Raw genomic sequence first — 19,121 nt, forward strand, 5'->3', positions numbered from 1 at the left:
GCACACGGGGCTGAGTGCAGAGAGACAGTGAAACCAGCGGTCACCAACGGCCTGATCGTGGCTCACGTAGAGGTACGGACATGCCACTCTGAGCCTCGATGTTCTTTCCTGAAAAATGGGGATAAAGACAGGGTTAGTGGTCAAACTAAACGAGACGCTATAAGCAAAGCCCCACGAGGCAGCTGACGTCACTAAGGATGAGCACCTGAGGCACGTCCCCTCCTGACCCAGCTGGGGACTGCCACACTCCAGCTGCTGGCCGACCCGACACGTCCCTGCCCGGATGGGAGGAACCACTGACACGAGTTCCCAGGCTCGTCCTGAGGATCCCAAGCGGGTGAGGGTGGGGCGCGGGCGTGTGGCCAGAGCCCCTGCTGCCTGCTCGTTTCATGGGTGTCAGCCATCCTGGGAGCAGCAGGGCCGGGGGAAGTCCTGCCCTGCGTCCCTGACTTGAGAAAGAGGAAGCCATTGCCTCCATAACCCCACAGGCTGCACCCCAGGACCTGGCAGAAAGGAGGGAGCAGCCCCAGCTGCAGCAGGACCCTGCAGGCGGCTGTCCCTTATGCCTCTGCTGGGAGGCCCCAGGCTCCTCCTCCCCAACCTCTCGTGTGCGCGCGCACACACACACACACACACACAGCCTGGTCTTGTGCAGCAGCCGGGTGACCTCGGTGCCATGTCCGCTTCATGTTTGCCAGGTCAGCTACCATGAGCGCTTCATTCCTGGGCATTTTATTGCTCTTTAGACCTGGATGAACTTGCATTACTTCTGAGAAGAGCACTGCTATAGCTGGTGGGGCAGAGGGGAAGGTCTGGGCTCTTGTGGCCTCAGGGGACCCCCTTCAACCTCTGCAGGTTAGAGATCGGGGGAAAGGAGCATCCCAGGGCGCTGGAGAATGGTCGGTGGAAAGACTAGGAATTCTGGGGTGAGTGCAGCCTGAGCTTGCAGTGAAGACCCAGGAGTTGCTGTTTGCAAGCACTGAGAGCAGGGCCCAGTGCTGTATGAGCGCTTGTTAAATGTGACACATAAGCAAGGTCGGGACAGAAAGACCCCGGGATCACCCTTGCACTCAGGGAGCCTGGGAGTGTTCGCTGGGGTGGTATAGAGGGAAAAGCCCATGCCCAGCCATCCAGGGCCTTGGATTCCCCTCCTGGCTCTGTTGTCTTTCAGCCCCATGACTTTGGGCTGAAATCACCCTTGGCCTCCATTTCCTCATCTGTGAAATGGGCACAGTAACACCTACCCTGGCTGCCTCAGGGGGCTTTCGGATATGCAGGGAAACAGAAATAGACAAAAGCAAACCACGTTTATTTTGTTAACAATACTGTAATCTGGTCTGCCTGGCTGCATTAAAAAAAAAAAAAACAGAAACAAAAAAAACATAAAGGCTCTTTCCTGCAGGTCTGGGGAGGTGAGTACTGCTTCCCTGCTGACCCCCCTGGGGATTTGGGGAAGCCCAGTTTGTCTCCCAGGCTGTAAGCAGGCGAGCGGGCCCTCCGCCCTCCCCAGGGTCTGCAGGGAGCAGAGGGTGACTTGTCCCCTGCCCCACAGCCAGTAAATGGTGTAATCATGGTTTGATTATGGACTGCGGGGCTCCAAACATTAGTAATAATTGTCATCATCAGCAGTAACACGTACAGAGTGCTTCTTATGTGCACAAGCACCTCTCGGCAGGAACGTTTTATCTTCAGGGCAACCCTAAGAGTAGTTGGTGTTCCTTGTTTCTGGATGGACACAGGGAGATGCAGAGGTAACGGAGTTTGCCTGAAGCCAGGCAGCTGGTGCGCAGCAGCTTTGCTCCAGGTCTGTGACTCCCAGAGGGTGGCCGGTCCTCCTGTCACCGTTTTCAGAGTCACAGCTGCACGCCCAGCCTCACCTCCTCAGAGGACATGGGCCTAAGGGGAGAAGAGGGTGGTCATTCCCACAATCACCAGCCCCGGAAGGGAGCGCCCGACTGCAGGGATGGGGCAACGCACCAGTGTCAGGTTTCCTCAGAGCCCAAGATTTGTGGAGTCTGGGTTTGGCAAGTTGATTTAATCAGAGTGAGAGGATTTGCTTTCTTTATTCCCAGTCACCGTGGAGGGTGTCAGGATTGTGGAATTAGGAAGATAAAATTGAATCTGTAAAAATTAAGGTTAAACATCAGGAAGAAGGTTTCCTCTTGTTAAAAATTCATAAGCGATGAACCCAAGTGTCCATTGGCAGGTGAACGGATAACCCAAATGCGGTATATCTATACAATGAATATTATTCAGCCTTAAAAAAGGAAATTCTACTACTCAGCCATAAAAAAGAATGAAATAATGCCCTTTGCAGCATTATGGATGGACCTAGAGATTATCATACTAAGTGAAGGAAGTCAGACAGAGAAAGACAAGTATCATATGATATCACTTATATGTGGAATCTAAAATACGATATAAATGAACTTAGCTATGAAACAGAAACAGACTCACAGACATAGAGAAGAGACTGGTGGTTGCCAAGGGGGTGGGGTGTGGGGCAAGGATGGATTGGGAGTTTGGGATTAGCAGATACAAACTGTTATATATAGGATGGATAACCAACAAGGTCCTACTGTATAGCACAGGGAGCTATATTCAATATCCTGTGATAAACTATAATGGAAAAGAATAGGAAAAAGAATATATATATATATATATATATATGTATAACTGAATCACTTTGCCGTACAGCAGAAACTAACACAATTGTAAATCAACTGTACTTCAATAAAAATATATTAAAAAAAAAGGAAATTCGGACACATGCCACAGTGGATGAACCCTGGGGACGTGAAGTGAAATCAGCCAGCCACAAGACAAGAGATACCGTGTGATTCCACTCATACTAGGTTCCCAGAGTAGTCAAATCCACAGAGACAGAAAGGAGAGTGGCGGTCGCCAGGGGCCAGGGGAGGGGGAGAGGGAGTTGGGTGTTTAATGGGGACAGTTTCAGTTGGGGATGATGGAAAGAGTTCTGGGGATGCATGGTGGTAGCACACTCAATTGTACACTTAACCACGGTTTAAAATGGTAAATTTTATATGTATTTTACCACAATAAAAAAGGAATTCGTAGTGCTTACGATACCAGGATCTGCTTGCACAGACACAGTAGGCAGCATTATCTGTGTGCATTTATCACCATAGGCCTGGCAGTCAGCTGACCTGTGTGCGTGGAAAACGAACCCACCGGATTTCTTTAACCTCTTGAGTAATTCAGACTCAACGCTCAGCCTCACTGGCCTGTGGCCCTCAGCCTGGGCGAGAGCTGACTGAGAAATCTTAGCCCTTTTCCCCGTGTAACTACTTTTTAAAGAGCCTTGTTTTCCTAAGGCCTATAATTATGCTTGCCTCCAGGGTACCCAGGAATTTTTTTTTTTTTTTTTTAAATTAGCAAAGAGCATCCTACAAGTATCATGATTTGCGGAGGACAGGCCAAGTGCAGACAGGAGGCCGACGCACTCTGGCAACCAGGTCTCACGTGTCAGCGTCGGCATCCCGGGGGCCAGCGCACTTGGGGTCCGTAATGCATATTGAGAGCTGGAGCATTCACAGACCCACAGAGGTGTCCACCGTGGGCTGCCCACAGGACGGGGCTCGGTGGCACTTGGCCTGCCTGAGGCTGGCCACAGCCGGGAGCTGGCCCTGCCTCCACAGACAGTTCTGGGTCAGTGTCTCCAGCGTGGGGGGCCGCAGCGTCCGGAGGCCGTGCCCCGGGGCTGCGGGCGCCACACCCGGCCAAGGCCAGGATGGGCAGAAGCCTCTGTCAGCTCTGTCAGCCCTGATTTGCGGCCAAGTCTGTCATCTCCCCGAGTTCAAAGAGCGCTTAGCTGCTTGTCTTTGTCAAGAGCGCAGTTGGGGGTCTTTTATGTGAAGGATGTAGGGTTCCCGGGCTGACTTTGATTATTTATTCATCCCCCTTTGTGGGTGTGTGATAGCCGGGCACCCCGGAGCCCCCCTGTCCTGAGCGCTGCTGCTCTGAAATTCATTGAGCTTTAAAGCCCTTAGAAAAGTGCTTTTCGAGGGAGGGGAAAAGTTTTTGAAGTCCTGTTTCTCTCTCCCCTCCGCAGTGCCGACACATCTCCTGCCACCGTTCCACGCCCCCTTCCCGATTGACATGCGACACCAGGAGGGAAGGTACCATTACGAGCCTCACCCTGTCCACGGTGTGCAAGGGTAAGTTCCGCCCGCCGCCCCTGCCTCCGTCCACCTCTGTCACCCCGACGTGCGCTGACCCGTGTGAAGGGGGACTGTGGGGTGTGAACCCCAGCTCCCCTCTGGTTACCTGAGCAGGAAGCGCATCCATCTCCCACATCACGGCTTCCAAGGATGCAGGGGGTCCTGGTGTGTCCACAAGCGCCCTGAGGCTCTTCCCCCATCCAGGCAGTGGGGACGCCCTGCAGACCAAAGTCCCCATATAAGTACTGTGACTTTGGATCGACGTTGTCCCAACATAATCATTCATAGTGCCCCCCCCCACCCCTTTCATGCTCTCAAGTATCCCAGTTTGGACAGTGAATTACAGGGTAACCCTACTGATAAGGACAAGCTCAAGGTTATTCTTTGGGGCCTCTCCTACTCCCTGCTTTAAGACCCCCCAGTGAAGGCGTGTGTCCCCTGTGTGTCTCTCTCTAGACCTGTCCCTGCCCCTCTTCACTCCCACCCAGGGTCTCGGAGCCCATAGCTGATGTCACTTTTCTTGGTCTTTATGACTCCAAGACCCCTTGCTACCTCATCCATTTTGCTTCCAGGAGAGAGGCTGAATCCTTCACCCCACCCCCGGTATCTCCACTGCGCCCCACACCTGCCTCTTGACCCAGACACCCGACCTGTCCACACCAAGCTGCCGTTATGGTTCTAGCCCACCTGGACCTGGGTCTCAGCCTCTACTGCCCAACCTGCCTGGAACGGCCCCTCCTCCTGACCACCTCCTCCAGAGTCCCGAAGCCTCAGCTCAGGGGCCACCTCCTCCTGGGAGCCCACCCTGAGTGGGGGTCCTTCCCTGGATTCCTGCCACACTGTAGCATTGGAATGAGGTGTCTTCACACTCTGTCCAGTGGGCTCTGAGCTTTGCTCTGAGAGCCATCGACACCCTCCATGCATTCCACCCACTGAAGACAGACCCTGCTCCCTCTCCCAGCTCCTGCTGGAATAAAGTCAGTCAAAACTCACTGAGACCCCTCTATATTCAAAGCCCTGTGCCTGAGACGGGGGCAGTTGACTCCTGTTTTGGGGCACCCGCTGCTCACCCCAGACAAAGCAAATCTGGGACTTCTGTGTGCTTTTTCAAGATGTCTTGTATGTTGCAATAATCTCAGACATATAAAAAAGTTGCAAAAATAGTGCAAAGATTTCCCGTATACCCTCACCCGGTTCCTCAAACGTTCACTTCTTACATAACCAAAGACTGGTCCAGTGCTATTAACTAGCTCATAAATCTTATCTAAATTTGGTCAGTTGCCTGTGGATGTCCTTTTTTTCCATGTTCAGGATTTAGCCCTTGCATTTAGTTGTCATAACTCCTTCGTCATCTTTAATCCAGGACATGGCTCAGTCTCTCTTGCCTTTCATGACCTTGACACTTTTTTTTTCTTTTCCATTATGGTTTATCACAGGATATTGAATATAGTTCCCTGTGCTATACAGTAGGACCTTGTTGTTTATCCATTCTCTAGATACTGGTTTGCATCTGCTAACCCCAAACTCCCACTCCATCCTTCCCCACCCCCTCCCCTTTGGCAACCACAAGTCTGTTCTCTGTCTGTGAGTCTGTTTCTGTGTCATAGATAAGTTCATTTGTGTCGTATTTTAGATTCCACATATAAGTGATATCATATGGTGTTTGTCTTTCTCTGTTTGACTTACTTCACTCAGTATGACAATCTCTTGGTCCATCCATGTTGCTGCAAATGGCACTATTTCATTCTTTTTTATGGCTGAGTAGTATTCCATTGTATGTATGTATCACATCTTCTTTATCCATTCATCTGTTGATGGATACTTAGGTTGCTTCCATGTCTCGGCTGTTGTAACCAGTGCTGCTATGAACATTGGGGTGCATATTAGAGTTTTGTCCGGATATATGCCCAGGAGTGGGATTGCTGGATCATATGGCAACTCTGTTTTCAGTTTTTTGAGGAACCGCCATGCTGTTCTTTGAAGTGGCTGCACAAATTTACATATCACCTTGACACTTGAAGAGGAAAGGCCAGTTACTGTATAAAATGTCCTCGATTTGGGTTTGCCTGGTGTTGCCTCCTGATAAATTCAGATGATGCATTGGGGGGATACTCCCATAGAAGTGGTGCTGTGCCCTCCTAGTGCTTCGTGTTGGGGCCCATGACGACCATACTTCTCATCCCTGGAGATGGCTAACTTTGATCGTTTGCTTACGGTGACGTCTGCTGGGTTTCTCCACTTTAAAGTTCATCCCTTTGTAATTACAAGTCCCTTGTGGGACAATACTTGGGTAATATGTAAATTCCTATTTCTCATATTTTCACCCACTCACTTGAACATCCATTGATGATTCTTGCCAAAAACAGTAACGTCTAGTATTTGCTAAATGGTAATTTTCTATTTCCGTGATTCCTTCCACATTTATCGATTGGAATTCTACTGTAGGAAGAGCTGTCCCTTCTCCCCCATTTCTCTGTTTATTTGATCATTTATCTGTGTCAAATCAATGTGTGGATATTTGTCCTCTTCTGTGAGTTATACTCTATTGCTGTCACTATTTATTGTGTTGTTCAAACTGTCCCAGATTTGTGCGTTGGGAGTCCCTTCAAGTTGTCCCCTGTGTCATGTTGGGATCTTTGCGTTTTATTTTGGTGCATGTAGCTGGTTCTCACTTGACTAGGGCCTGCTGCTGATAGGCCTGTGTCCCCGCTGGTGGACGGTGGGGCCGTTTCAGCCCTCTGCCCACCTCCCACGCTTCTCCAGCTGCAGGTGGCTGAGACCACAGCTCAGGCGGCTTCTGGAAGGTGCGTACTCTTAGAGCTGGTGGATCACCCCAAAATTGCTCAGTTGGTGGCATCTGAGAATCCTATGACTATCAAGGGAACTGAGTCCCTTTCCAGGAGGGGGTTGGAGTGGCTGATTTTCTGCTCTTGAGAACTGTTTGGCTGGTTCCGTGACACAGATCCTGGGCACGGCAGGCCTGCAGCGAAGTGCTCCCCGCGAGGGGCCCTGTGCTGGTCAGAGACATGCGCACTGCTGAGAGCTCCCTGGGGAGCGTGCAGGCAGGTGTGCGTCCCTGCAGGGGAGCATCCTGGCTCCCATGTCCCCGCATACCTAGGGGCAACGACAGAGATGTAAGAAGACGTCACCATTGAAGACTGCCGTTTCTCGAAATAACTCTGACCTTGTGGACAGACTCTGCTGTAAACACTTCCTGTGTTCATCTTACTTAATCCTCTCAACCCTAAAAGATGTGCATTTCATGTCAGCCCCATGTTACAGATGAAGGAACTGAGGCAGCACAGAGAGGTTAAATAATTCATCCTTAGGGCCTCCACTGAGGGAGTGAGAGAGTTTGAAATCTAATTACCGCCTCCTGAGCCCCGGCCCTCGGCCGCATGCTGGCCTCGCTCTTGGGAGCACGTGTATGACCACAGGTCGCCTGCACGGGTCCAGACGATTCCTTCTTGAAAGCTCACCTAGCCCTTTGCTAGGGCACTGCCCCCAAACCTCTGGACCAGCCGCCTCCCCAGGGAGCCTGCTGGCAATGCAGAGGCTCAGGCCCCAGCCCAGACTTGCTGAGTCAGACTTGCTGAGACTCTAGGATGGGCCCACCGTTTGTTTTTTATTTTTTTTGGTTTTTTAAATAAATTTATTTATTTATTTTTGGCGGCGTTGGGTCTTCGTTGCTGCATGCGGGCTTTCTCTAGTTGTGGCGAGCAGGGGCTACTCTTCGTTGCGGTGCACGGGCTTCTCATTGCGGTGGCTTCTCTCGCTGCAGAGCACGGGCTCTAGGCGTGCGGGCTTCAGTAGTTGTGGCCCGTGGGCTCAGTAGTTGCGGCTCGTGGGCTCTAGAGCACAGGCTCAGTAGTTGTGGCGCACGGGCTTAGTTGCTCCGTGGCATGTGGGATCTTCCCGGACCAGGGATCGAACCCGTGTCCCCTGCATTGGCAGGCGGATTCTCAACCACTGCGCCACCAGGGAAGCCCTCACCGTGTGTTTTTAACACACATTACAGGCTTGAGATGCTCCGGCTGCAGGCAGGACCTTGGCACTGAGTCAGGGGCCCTCAGTACTGTCACTCCCCGGGCTAGTAGAGAGCTGTGGCCGGGAGGTGGACCGCCCCGAGTTTTCTCCAGGCTCTGCCATTCCCCAGGTCAGGATTGGACACAGGCCCTGTCCCGTCCCGGGGCCTGCTTCCCTCCTGGCCAGTGAGGGACAGAGAATGGGTGGGGCACCCAGAGAAGCAGGAAGTAGAGGTGGCAGGCAGCAGGGGAGGGCTGCGGGCCTGTGGAAATGGCCTTGTCACTCACTGGCCTGGATGGCTCTTTACTTGTAGGGCTGTTTCCTGCTGCTGTAACTGCCTGTCTCCAACTTGGTGGCTTAAAACGATGCAGATGTACCCTCCGAGAGCTGTGGGGGACAGAAGTCAGAAGGCAGTCTTCTGGGCCTAAAATCAAGGTGTTGGCAGGGCTGGTTTCCTCCTGGAAGCTTCCGGCTCCTGGAGAGAATCCATTTCCTTGACTTTTGCAGCTTCTGGAGGCTGCCTGCGCTCCTTGGCCCGTGATCCCTGCCCCTCACCACACCGCCTTTTTGCCTCCCGCTTCTTTCTCACATCACCTTCTTCCTCATCTGCAGGAGTTTTCTCCCTCTGCCTCTCTTATGAGGATGGCAGTGATTGCTTTTAGGGCCCTGAAATCCAGGACCCCCTTCTTGTCTCACAATCATTAACTCAATTTCATCTACAAAGTCCCTTTTCCCATAGAAGGTGGCATTCAGGGGTTCCTGGATTAGAACACGGACATCTCTGCGTGTCATTATTCGGCTCATTTGTGATCACCAAGCCCCAGTGCTAAGTCTGGCATCACCCAGCAGAAGACAATAAAAGGTGTCAATCATCTGTGCAGGGCCTGCAGGGGCCAGGCTCTGCACTGCAGCCTGGTTGTGCGCTATTAGGTGACCCTCGTGACAGCCCCGGGAAATGGGGCTGTAGTATGCATCTTACCGATGCAGAGGCTGAGGCCCAGAGGGGTGCACCGACTCTCCCAGGTCACCCTTGCACGGTGGGCCTGCTTGCTTCCGCTCCAGGGTTGAGGGGCCCAGCACCCCAGCCCCCCCACCCCCCAAAGCCCGCCTCTGGCTGGGGTGCGCTCCCAGCAACTCACTCTACGTTATCCTGGAGGCCGTTGGCTCCTGCCCAGGCCACAGGGGGGACACAGCACGTGTTCAGGGCTAACCTCGGGCCCTGGAAAGCCCACCCCTTCATCCCCCCAGGTGGGTGCCCCAGGTGGGAAACAGGATAAAGCCTGGGAGGAAAACGGGCCCCCTGGCTGTGGCTTCGGTGATCAGTGTTGTCGGAGCCTGGCGCAGAGCCCGATCCCTCAAGCCCCTGCTGTAGCCGCTCCTCCTCTGGCGCAGAGCCCGATCCCTCAAGCCCCTGCTGTAGCCGCTCCTCCTCGCCGGCGCCAAACGCGTCTAATCACGCAGACGTTGCGCAGCAAATGACGTGCGGTGTCGTCTCCCGTCCTGTCGCCAGAGCCTCTGCGGCTGCTCAGCGCCCGGGACCACTGCCCATTGGCTCGCCTGGCCGCGGTGGGCGTGGCCCCGGGCGGAGCGCTCCGCCCCCGGCCCTGCCAGGCCACCTGGGCTTGAACCCCAGCGCTGGACGCACCAGCCTTGGGATGTGACTACCTGACCAGCCTGAACGAATGAACCTGTTTTCTCATCTGTAAAAGCGCGTGATAATAGTACCTACCCCATCTACTGAGTTATTTGGAAAATTAAATGGGGTAATACGAAGAGCGCATTTAGAACAGTTTGGAAACATGCAGTAGATGTTAAGGAGGATTGTGATTACTGTCGTTATTAGAGATGGAGGTTCATTGTGGCAGAAGCAGGCCATGGCGTGACCTTGGAAGAGGATGCTGTCTGGGGGCCGTGCCATGGGAAGGTGGAGAATGGGGATGGCGGGAGGAGGGGTCCTTTTTCCCCCCAGTTGAGGAATTTGGACTTTACCCTTTTGGCAGCCAGGAGCAGGGGGAGTGGACCGGTTCATTTTCAGGGTAACCATAGGAGCTGTTGGAGAAGTGGGGGGCATGGGAAGGACACCGGCTACAGCTGTCACTGTGGTTGGGACAGAGGAGGAGCCGGGCCAGGGCTGCCCGCACACCGGCCCAAACAGGCAGCTACACGTGGGAGGAGCAGGCGGTGGGTCCAGGGTGTGGAAACCCACCCCGTGCCGCCCATCTGGACGGCTCCCTATTAGACACCCGCCCCCCAGCCCTCTCCAGAGCTACCGTCCTGGAAGTGCAAACCCACCACCGGCCTTGCATGGCTTACTAACGCTCAGATGGTTCCAGAAGGGTAAATGACACGGGACTCGTGGAGCGGCACCTGCCACCTGCATAAATCACAGGTGGTGGGGAGACAGATGGTTGGGGGATGATCTTGCTGGTCAGGTGTGGTTTTCCCGTGACCCTGCCCCCCCCGTGGGGACGTGCTCCTGAGTCTCTGAGAGTCCGATCTCAAGGGCGGGGGAGAGTCCCGCAGTCTCTCCATCACCTGGTAACCGCTAGCAGGGAACAGCTCTTTGGATCCCCTCCTGCCCCTGCCCCTTGGAAGCAGGCTCAGCAGGGAACGTGGGGACCAAGGCTGAGGCGGGGCACGGCAAGGCCCTCAGCTGGAGCCCCCCTACCTCCTTGGTGTGTGCGGGAGTCAGGGCTGCCTTGGGCCGGGACCAACTCACGTGTTTGCAGGGAGGGTAGAAGCTTGTGTTCCTGGTGCAGGAGACTGGGTAGGTCCTCAACTCCTCACCCTGCTTGTGAGGTCCTTCCCATCCGAGCCCTGCCCTGGGGCTTCAGAGAGGACCAGTTCCAACTGCTCGCAGCCCAGAAGAGTTAGAGACACCAGCTCGTGGAGCAGTTCTCAAACCTGGCTGAAAATCTGAACTAGGATGTGTCTGAAAGATGCACACTCCTAGGCCCCGACCCCAGAAGTTCTGGCTCTTTCAGGCTAAGGTGAGGCCTGGGAATACGCCTGTTTATAGACACCCACAGGCCAGAGTTAGGGGCCACCCTGCTAATTTTATACCCAAGAAAGCGGGCCCAGAGCTGTGATTTGGTTGTCCAGAGTCAGAGCTAGCAGGCTTTTAGGCCTTTTCTCTCCATGATAACCACTCTACAGTATGGGTGTTAAACATCCCCTGGTTCCTCCCCATCACCCACTCACGAGTTGACCTAAGTCTCTTCATATTCCCAGTCTGCGGAAGGAGGTGCGCATGCTGGAGGGGGGTGGGGGAGAAGGGGATGGACACAGCATCTCAACCATAGGGAGGACAGTCCCCCGCCGCTCTCCACTTGCCGGTCTCCATACCTGACCTCTGACATCCACGACCCCCAGCACCTGCCTGGATTCTGGACCTGAAGATCACCCGATCCTGAGCTGTAATTGGTGAGCAGTGCTCCAGCCGTCGCAGCCAAGGCCACCCTGCACGGAGAAGGAAGGGGGCAGGGCTCTTGCTAGGGACAGATGGCTCCGGGACTTAGCCATCAGTTCTTGGAAAGTCCACACGTACTTTAAAGTCCCGGGGGCTTCCCTGGTGGTGCAGTGGTTGAGAATCTGCCTGCCAATGCAGGGGACATGGGTTCGAGCCCTGGTCTGGGAAGATCCCACGTGCCGCGGAGCAACTGGGCCCGTGAGCCACAACTACTGAGCCTGCGCGTCTGGAGCCTGTGCTCCGCAACGAGAGGCCGCGATAGTGAGAGGCCCGCGCATCGCGATGAAGAGTGGCCCCCGCTTGCCGCAACTAGAGAAAGCCCTCGCACAGAAACGAAGACCCAACACAGCCAAAAATAAATAAACAAACCAACAAATAAATAAATAAATAAAATTAAAAAAAATAATAAAGTCCTGGGTACTTTAAGGAGTGCCAGCTGGTGGGTGTGAAGGCCTCTGCTTCCCACCATCTTCTGGCCACTCCGTCACGCGTGTCCACTGCCCACCCCCACCCCCACCAGAGCTGTGCCGGACGGCCGGACCCTGCCTCGTCCTGGCGACTGCGTATCAGTGGGGATGGTCCTCCCCGCTTCCCTCCAGAAGGTAGTTTCTTGGCTGTTGCTGGCTGAGCTCACGAACGGTCAGGTCTGGGGGGATTTGAAGATGGCTTTTGCCAAGGTCAGTGTTCCATCAGGACGGCACCGGCTCGTTGTGAGAGTACTAAACACGCAGTCAGCTCGGCTTGCGACTCACCTGCGTTGCCCCGGGCCCCTGACAGCTCTGTCCTCAGCCAGCCACCGAGGGGGGCAGAAAGATACGTGAAGATTTTCTTCTTGATTCTTGGCCCAGCATGCCAGGTTCACGGTTCAGAGAGGACCGGCTTTGTTTGTGTTTCGAGAAGACCGTTCTCTGCCCTCTGCAAATGTGCGTGCTTTTGCCAAGCGACAGATGGAAGAAAGGAGGAAACTTCCAAAGGGCATGTCCGCCTGGATCCCGGGCCAAGATGCTGGGCGGGCTCCCGGTCGCAGGGAGCGCTCCTTAAAAGCCACGTGGCTGACCGCATCTTCAGAGGAACTGCCCGGCAGGTGGACACGGAGTCCAGAAAAGCCCAGGACTACGCAGTTGTAGGGCAGCTCGCCCTCCTCCCTCGGCTGTCTGAGGGCCGAGTGACAGACAGATGTGGAGCCTTGGCTCCCGGTGATGGGCGTGGCCCTCAGAGAGACCTCCAGGCAGGTCCCTTCCTGTCTCTGGGTGGCAGGATGCTGGGCTCAGGCTAACTGAGACACAGCCACAGCAGCCTGTGTCCAGCCCTCTGGATTATGTCACCCGACCCTCATCAGCACCACATAGAAAGGCAGCATGTCACTGCCGCTGGATATGTGGGGAAGCTGAGGCACGGCGAGGGTGACCGCTGTCTCCAGGGACATTCTGCTAGTAAGTAGCACAGCGGGGACTTGAACCCGGGCAGCTTGACCCTAGAGGGCTCTTCTCCGCCCTGACCCCTCTGCAGAAGCCTCTCTCCTCTGAGAGCTTCAGATCGCCAGCTCCAGGATCGTGCTCGGCGGCGTGGGTCGGACAGCTCATTTATGATGGAATCCGCCCGTAAAAGTTTAACGAGGAGCGTGTCTGATAAGGCGGCCCGCTCTTTGATCTTTGCTGAACGCCGGCCCTCGCAGAAGGGTTGCTGCTTGACTCTGGGCTTTGCAGAGAGCAAAGTGTGGTCAGCCGAGGGCAGGAGGGGCTCCGGGAGTGAAGCAAATCTTGATGTGCAGAAATGAGGCGGGCCTACCGCAGGGGAGGGTGCACAGAGCAGGCGTGGGGAGGCACTGCCCGGTGGAAAGGTCCTGCAGGGTTGAGAGGTGATCTTCCTGGTTCCCCTCCGGACCCGCTGGGCCCCCGTCATCTTGGGCAGTTCCCATCCCACACCCCCAGGATGTAGGAGAACAGGGTGGGGCCAGAGTTCAAGTCCTATGCCATCTATATACCCTTGACATCCTTGGGCGGGCTGTTAACCTCCAGAGCCTCGGTTTCCCCGTCTCTAAAATGGAGACAAAACAGTAGCCCACGTGGGGCGCTTGTGAGAATTAAGTGAGTGAGTGAGTATAAAGCACAGAGGACAGGTCCTGGTGCCCAGTGGTTGCTGGACAATGGCTTGCTCTTTCCACTCTCCTGTTGACACCAGAAGGAAACCCACATTTCATTCCAGGCACTCTGCTGGGTGCTGGGCAGATGATATTATATCCAGTCCTCTCAGTGCCCCGTAAGGTGGGTGATATTCTCCCCCATTCATAGAGCAGAAAATTGGAGGTTTCCGGAATTTAAGGGCTTGCCAAGATCACTCAGCCAGAAAGTGAGATCTGACCCTCAAGCCTGAGCTCTTCTCTATGCTGTGATTATCCTCGGAGAGGAAGAGGCATCTCATTGTAGGTCTTAGGGCTACGGTTATCTTTGCTGTTATCTTTGCTGTAATCAATCCAAAGGAATTGATCACTAACACTAAAATTTCAGGTGTTGGTGGACAGATTGGCCTTTGAGGGTGGGGGGGTCTTTTCCCACTGTCCGCGTCCGTGTCGTTCACTCCGGGTGGAAGCTGCTGCTCGTGCCCAGAATGCATCCGTTTATTGAGCCTAATTCATTCTTGCTGGATTTATCTGTGTCCCAAGTGCTATCACTCGGGGTCACTCCTGCCAGCCTTGGTCCACACTGGTTGAGAGAATTCGTGAGCAGTGCTCTGCCCCTGAGTCCTGTTGCAGCCATTCTCCAAGCCTCCATCACTGCAGCCAGCATCGCTGTACCAATTATGTGCCGTGGGGCCCACGGGGAAGAAATATGTCCGGCACCATGTGAGTCCCTTCCTTCATCTTCCTCTTCCAGGAGCTGTATTTCTGAAATGTGAACTTGACCTGTCCCACATAAGCAAAGTAGCGTTTACTTGTTGCTTCACTCAGTGGGGAAGTTCTTAGCACTTGTTCATTTCATGACACTCACCCAGTGCCTGTGATGTGCCAGCCTTGCACCAGGGATACGGTCCAAGGAGGTGCAGTCTGGGTACTCACAGCCATCTCATGGCCTGAGAGGGGGAGGGGGGGAAATCGAGCAGTTACAGAGTGGTGTGCAGGTGGGAGAGGAGGGGTCGGGCGAACCCAGAGCACCAGGAAACCAGGAGCGGAAAGCATTTGTCAGCAGGAAGGCACGGAGGCCTGCCTCTGCCCATCCCACTGCTAGCCCCAGAGTTGCCCTTGTTCCAGTAAGGGGCCTCGACTCCCGGGCCCTTTTCAAATCACACACTAATGGACTCCGAAGCTGGGTAGAAATTGACAGCCCACCCACCTCTAAGAAGACGAGATGTCTTATCTAAACTATTTGGGATTATCCATCTCGATTTGACAGCCATCCAGGAAAGGAAATTCCACACACCCCCGTTGGCTGGCCAGGCCAGAGTGGAAGAATTCTCACCGTGGAGGAGTTTCCCTGCATGTAGCCCACCCTCCGCCCAGGCCTGTTCTCCTTGCTTAAGCCCAGACCCCTAGGGAAGCCTAACGAAGCCCCTCCCCCAACCCCAAGACCAAGTGTCTCACTCCCATCTGTGGCTCCCCCTCCAGCCCCCTGCATTTGCCCTGTGATGGGACCGTCCCCATAAAGCCGTGACTTTCTGGAAGATTCTGCTCAGCTGTGCTCAGCCAAGGGTGGCTCCTCTTACAGATGCAGGACCCACATACCCAGAGGCTAACTCACACCTCAGGTACCTGGGCGGGGGATGGCTAATAATCGCCCGGCTCCCCAGACAGGTGGATGGAGCCCACCACCTCCCCCTCCACCCCCCAGCTCTGCACAAGTCATCACTTTGCTAGGAGAAAAGTGTCCTTGATAACTTACTCTTGTTTCTTCTGCGTTTTGGGGTTTGTATGTTTGAAAAAACTGATCACCTTCCCAAACTTGTGCTCCGAGGAGAAGAAAGTGTAATAAAGGGTGGGTGACTGAATTAACCCCCGTTGCCTGTGTGGCTAGAGCTTAACCAAGTCCATCTGTATGGCCTCCTTTGTAGGTGCAATTTTATAACCTAATTTCCCTACCAAAACATCAGTGTTTACTTAGTAAGAAATCTGCTCTTCATCAGCTGAACACAGTGATTTCTTTATTATGGGTCTGCCCTGCTCGGGGAGTGACAGCTGAGAGCTGGCGCTCAGCTAGGTCTGGCGGAACGTGCATGTCTGGGATGGGAACGGGGTGAGCGGAGGGTCGGAAGGATTGCATATGTATACAGATGTGTGTCGGTCGCAGAGCAGGGTTAGGGTTAGAGTTATGCTCTGGGGCTGGCTGGGAGGGAACCTGGCAGCAGAGAGATGGAGCGGCCAAGATGAGCCCACTGGGTGACCCCGGAGACAATCACTGGACCCTCAAACCCTTCTAGCAGCCCACACAGGTTCTCCACGACAGCCCTGCGGTCTCTCCACTCCCCACCCCAGAACCCCCGTCCGCTCGGCCAACTTCTAACCAGAGGCCAGCTTCTACCCAGCCATCCTTTTTAAAAATCTCATCTTATTACACTGAAGACGTACAAAAGGATAGTAAAAGCATGGTTACGATGTAAAGAGTATTAATGACCATTGTCCCCTGCTCTGCCCGAGAACGGGGGATGTGCCAGCACCTTTGAGGCCCCGTGTGGCCCTCCAGGGTCCTGCCCCGGGGCTCCCCCTCCACCACCCTCTGGGACTTGGCGTTATCACCCCCTGCGTCTGTAACAGTTGTACCTGATGTCTGACTCTTGTAATAATACATTGTTTGGGTTTGCTCTGTGTGCTTTATATACAGCCATCACCGTGTTGTATATAAATAGAGCAATTCTATTCTATATAAATAGAATCATTGCAGATGGATTCTTGGGGAACCTGGTTTTCACGGGTCATGGAATGTTCCAGGGAGTCATCCCATTGGTGCGTAGGGCTCTTAATTCGTTAATTCTCACTGCTCTGAAGCAGTCTGGACTGACAGGCACCTGGGATGCGTCTGTGCTTTTGCTATTTTGAACATCGTTGCAGTGAAAGCTCTAGCACCATCCTCCAGGCCTCACGTACCACCCATTCCTTAGAATAAATGTGTGTTTGAGAGCGAAATTGCTGAGTCATGGTGTAGCCACGTTTTAACCCTCCTCGATGTTGCCAGACTTTTTGCCGAGCCTCTCCCACCAGCAGTGTTTGAGGGCTCAGCGTGCTCCGCATCCTTGTTATCAGGGTGATGTCATCCACATTTTAATTTTTGCTTAAATGACATCTCCTGTGATTCAATTTTTTTATTTCCTATATCACTAATGATGCTGACTACATTCTTTCATATGTTTCTTGGCCAATAATGTTTCCTGCTCGTGAAATGCCTGTTCAGCTATTTTGCCCATTTTTCTATGGAGTTGTCTTTTTCCTATTGATTTGACTAAGCTTTTTATATATTAAGGCTACTCATTTTGTGGTTGGTTATCTCTGGTGCAAATATCCTCTCCCAATCTGTGCCCACTCTCTTTGCTCCCATGATGAAGTGTCTGGGTGACGGGAAGTGCCTGTTAAAACCCGGCTCAGGTTACCAACATTTGCTTCATGGTTTTCCCCACATGTTCTCCCCCCACCCAGCTGTCTGGTCTGACCTTCAGCCCTAGGACTCTGCTACCTATTCCCCGATTTGACCCGCCCTTTTTTCAGCTATTCTCCTGTCTCAAAACACCAAGCCTGCACCACTCACTGCCTCCTTTCCATTCCCCTGTGAGAGTCGAGGCCCAGCTCAGATGCCACCTCCTGCGGGAAGCCTTCTCAGATTGCCCCAGCAGAGTGAATGAATCCTTTCCTTCCCACCCCTCTTTCTGCTCCAGCACCTGTATACTGTTTGTAGGCTGCAGTCAGTGTCCACGCTCCCTCCCTGATCCCAGAGGTCCCAGCATGGTGATTTTGTTTCATTGAAGTATAGTTGATTTACAATATTGTGTTAGTTTCATGTGTACAGCAAAGTGATTCGGTTACATATATGTCTTTTTCAGATTATTTTCCATTATAGGTTATTACAAGATATTGAATATAGTTCCCTGTGTATGCGGCAGGACCTTGTTGTTTATCTGTTTTATGTATATTAGCGTGTATCTGTTAATCCCGAATTCCTAATTTATCCCCCACCCCCACCTTTCTCCTTTGGTAACCATAAGTTTGTTTTCTATGTCTATGAGTCTGTTTCTGTTTTGTAGGTAAGTTCATTTGTATCATTTTTTTAGATTCCACATATAAGCAAAATCATATGGTATTTGTCTTTCCCTGTCTGACTTACTTCACTTAGTATGATCATTTCTAGGTCCGTCATGTTGCTGCAATTGGCCTTATTTCATTCTTTTTTATGGCTGAGTAATATTCCATTGTATATATGTGACACATCTTCTTTATCCATTCATCCGTCAATGGATATTTAGGTTGCTTCCATGTCTTGGCTCTTGTACACAGTCCAGCGTTTGTGATTTTGCAGGGGTGTCTTTTTCCCAACAGCTTGTCATCACCGCAGCCTCATGGGCGCTCATGCCCTTTGCTGAGATCTGTGCGTGGGACGGGGGTTCGAGGCAGGGGAATGTCAGGGTTGACCAGACGCCCCTGGTTCAGCACGTGTCAGTCAGGCGGGCAGCCACCTGCCCCACTTCCTGGGGGCGGGGTCCTGGCCGAGTCTTCCTCCGACCTCCAGCTCCCCGCCCAGCATCGTCAGGGGCCCATACTCTGAGGCTGGCAGAGGGAATGATGCGTGACCACAGGAACAAAGTCAGTGAGTGGCCGGCTGCTTTGGTCCAGCTCCTGTTTACAGGTGTCCTTCTTGCTGGTTTTCAGAGCCTCCCCACGTGGACAGGTGCAGCCCAGGTGCACCAGAGTGTGCAGGTTGGTCTCTGATTTGGGGAGAGGCAATTCTCCAGTGATTTCCAAGAGAATTCACTGCACCTCTCTTTACAGTTGCAACCCCCCTTAGTATATTTTGTAAAGGACTTGATTTTTGGAACTTTTAAAATTAATGTATGAAAAAGGTGGTAAGCAACCTTGCCGAGGTACAGTTTCATATACAAAAAAAAAAGGAGACAAGCAAGGAACAACAAAGCCAACAAACAAAAGCCTTGAAGAGGGGACTTCCCTGGTGGTGCAGTAGTTAGGAATCCGCCTGCCAATGCAGGGCACACGGGTTTGAGCCCTGGTCCGGGAAGATCCCACATGCTGCAGAGCAACTAAGCCCGTGTGCCACAACTATTGAGCCTGTGGTCTAGAGCCCGCGAGCCACAACTACTGAGCCAGCGTGCCACAGCTATAGAATCCCACGTGCCTAGAGCCCGTGCTCCACAAGAGAAGCCACTGCCATGAGAAGCCCGCGCACCACAACGAAGAGTAGCTCCCGCTCTCCACAACTAGAGAAAGCCTGCGTGCAGCAACAAAGACCCAA

At 53.3% G+C, this 19,121-nt stretch overlaps 1 protein-coding gene across 1 annotated transcript in view; it reads left to right on the top strand.

Annotated features, from left to right (window-relative positions):
• Positions 1-19,121, top strand: part of LOC137757826 (zinc finger protein GLI2-like) — a 248,414-nt gene that overhangs the window by 180,212 nt on the left and 49,081 nt on the right. Inside the window, exon 3 of the mRNA XM_068534388.1 lies at positions 4,076-4,181. Within this exon, the coding sequence (XP_068390489.1) occupies positions 4,076-4,181 (106 nt within the window). The remainder of the gene's footprint in view (positions 1-4,075; positions 4,182-19,121) is intronic.

This window comes from Eschrichtius robustus, unplaced genomic scaffold (assembly GCF_028021215.1).
Source record: "Eschrichtius robustus isolate mEscRob2 unplaced genomic scaffold, mEscRob2.pri scaffold_502, whole genome shotgun sequence".
Taxonomy (NCBI): Eukaryota; Metazoa; Chordata; class Mammalia; order Artiodactyla; family Eschrichtiidae; genus Eschrichtius; species Eschrichtius robustus.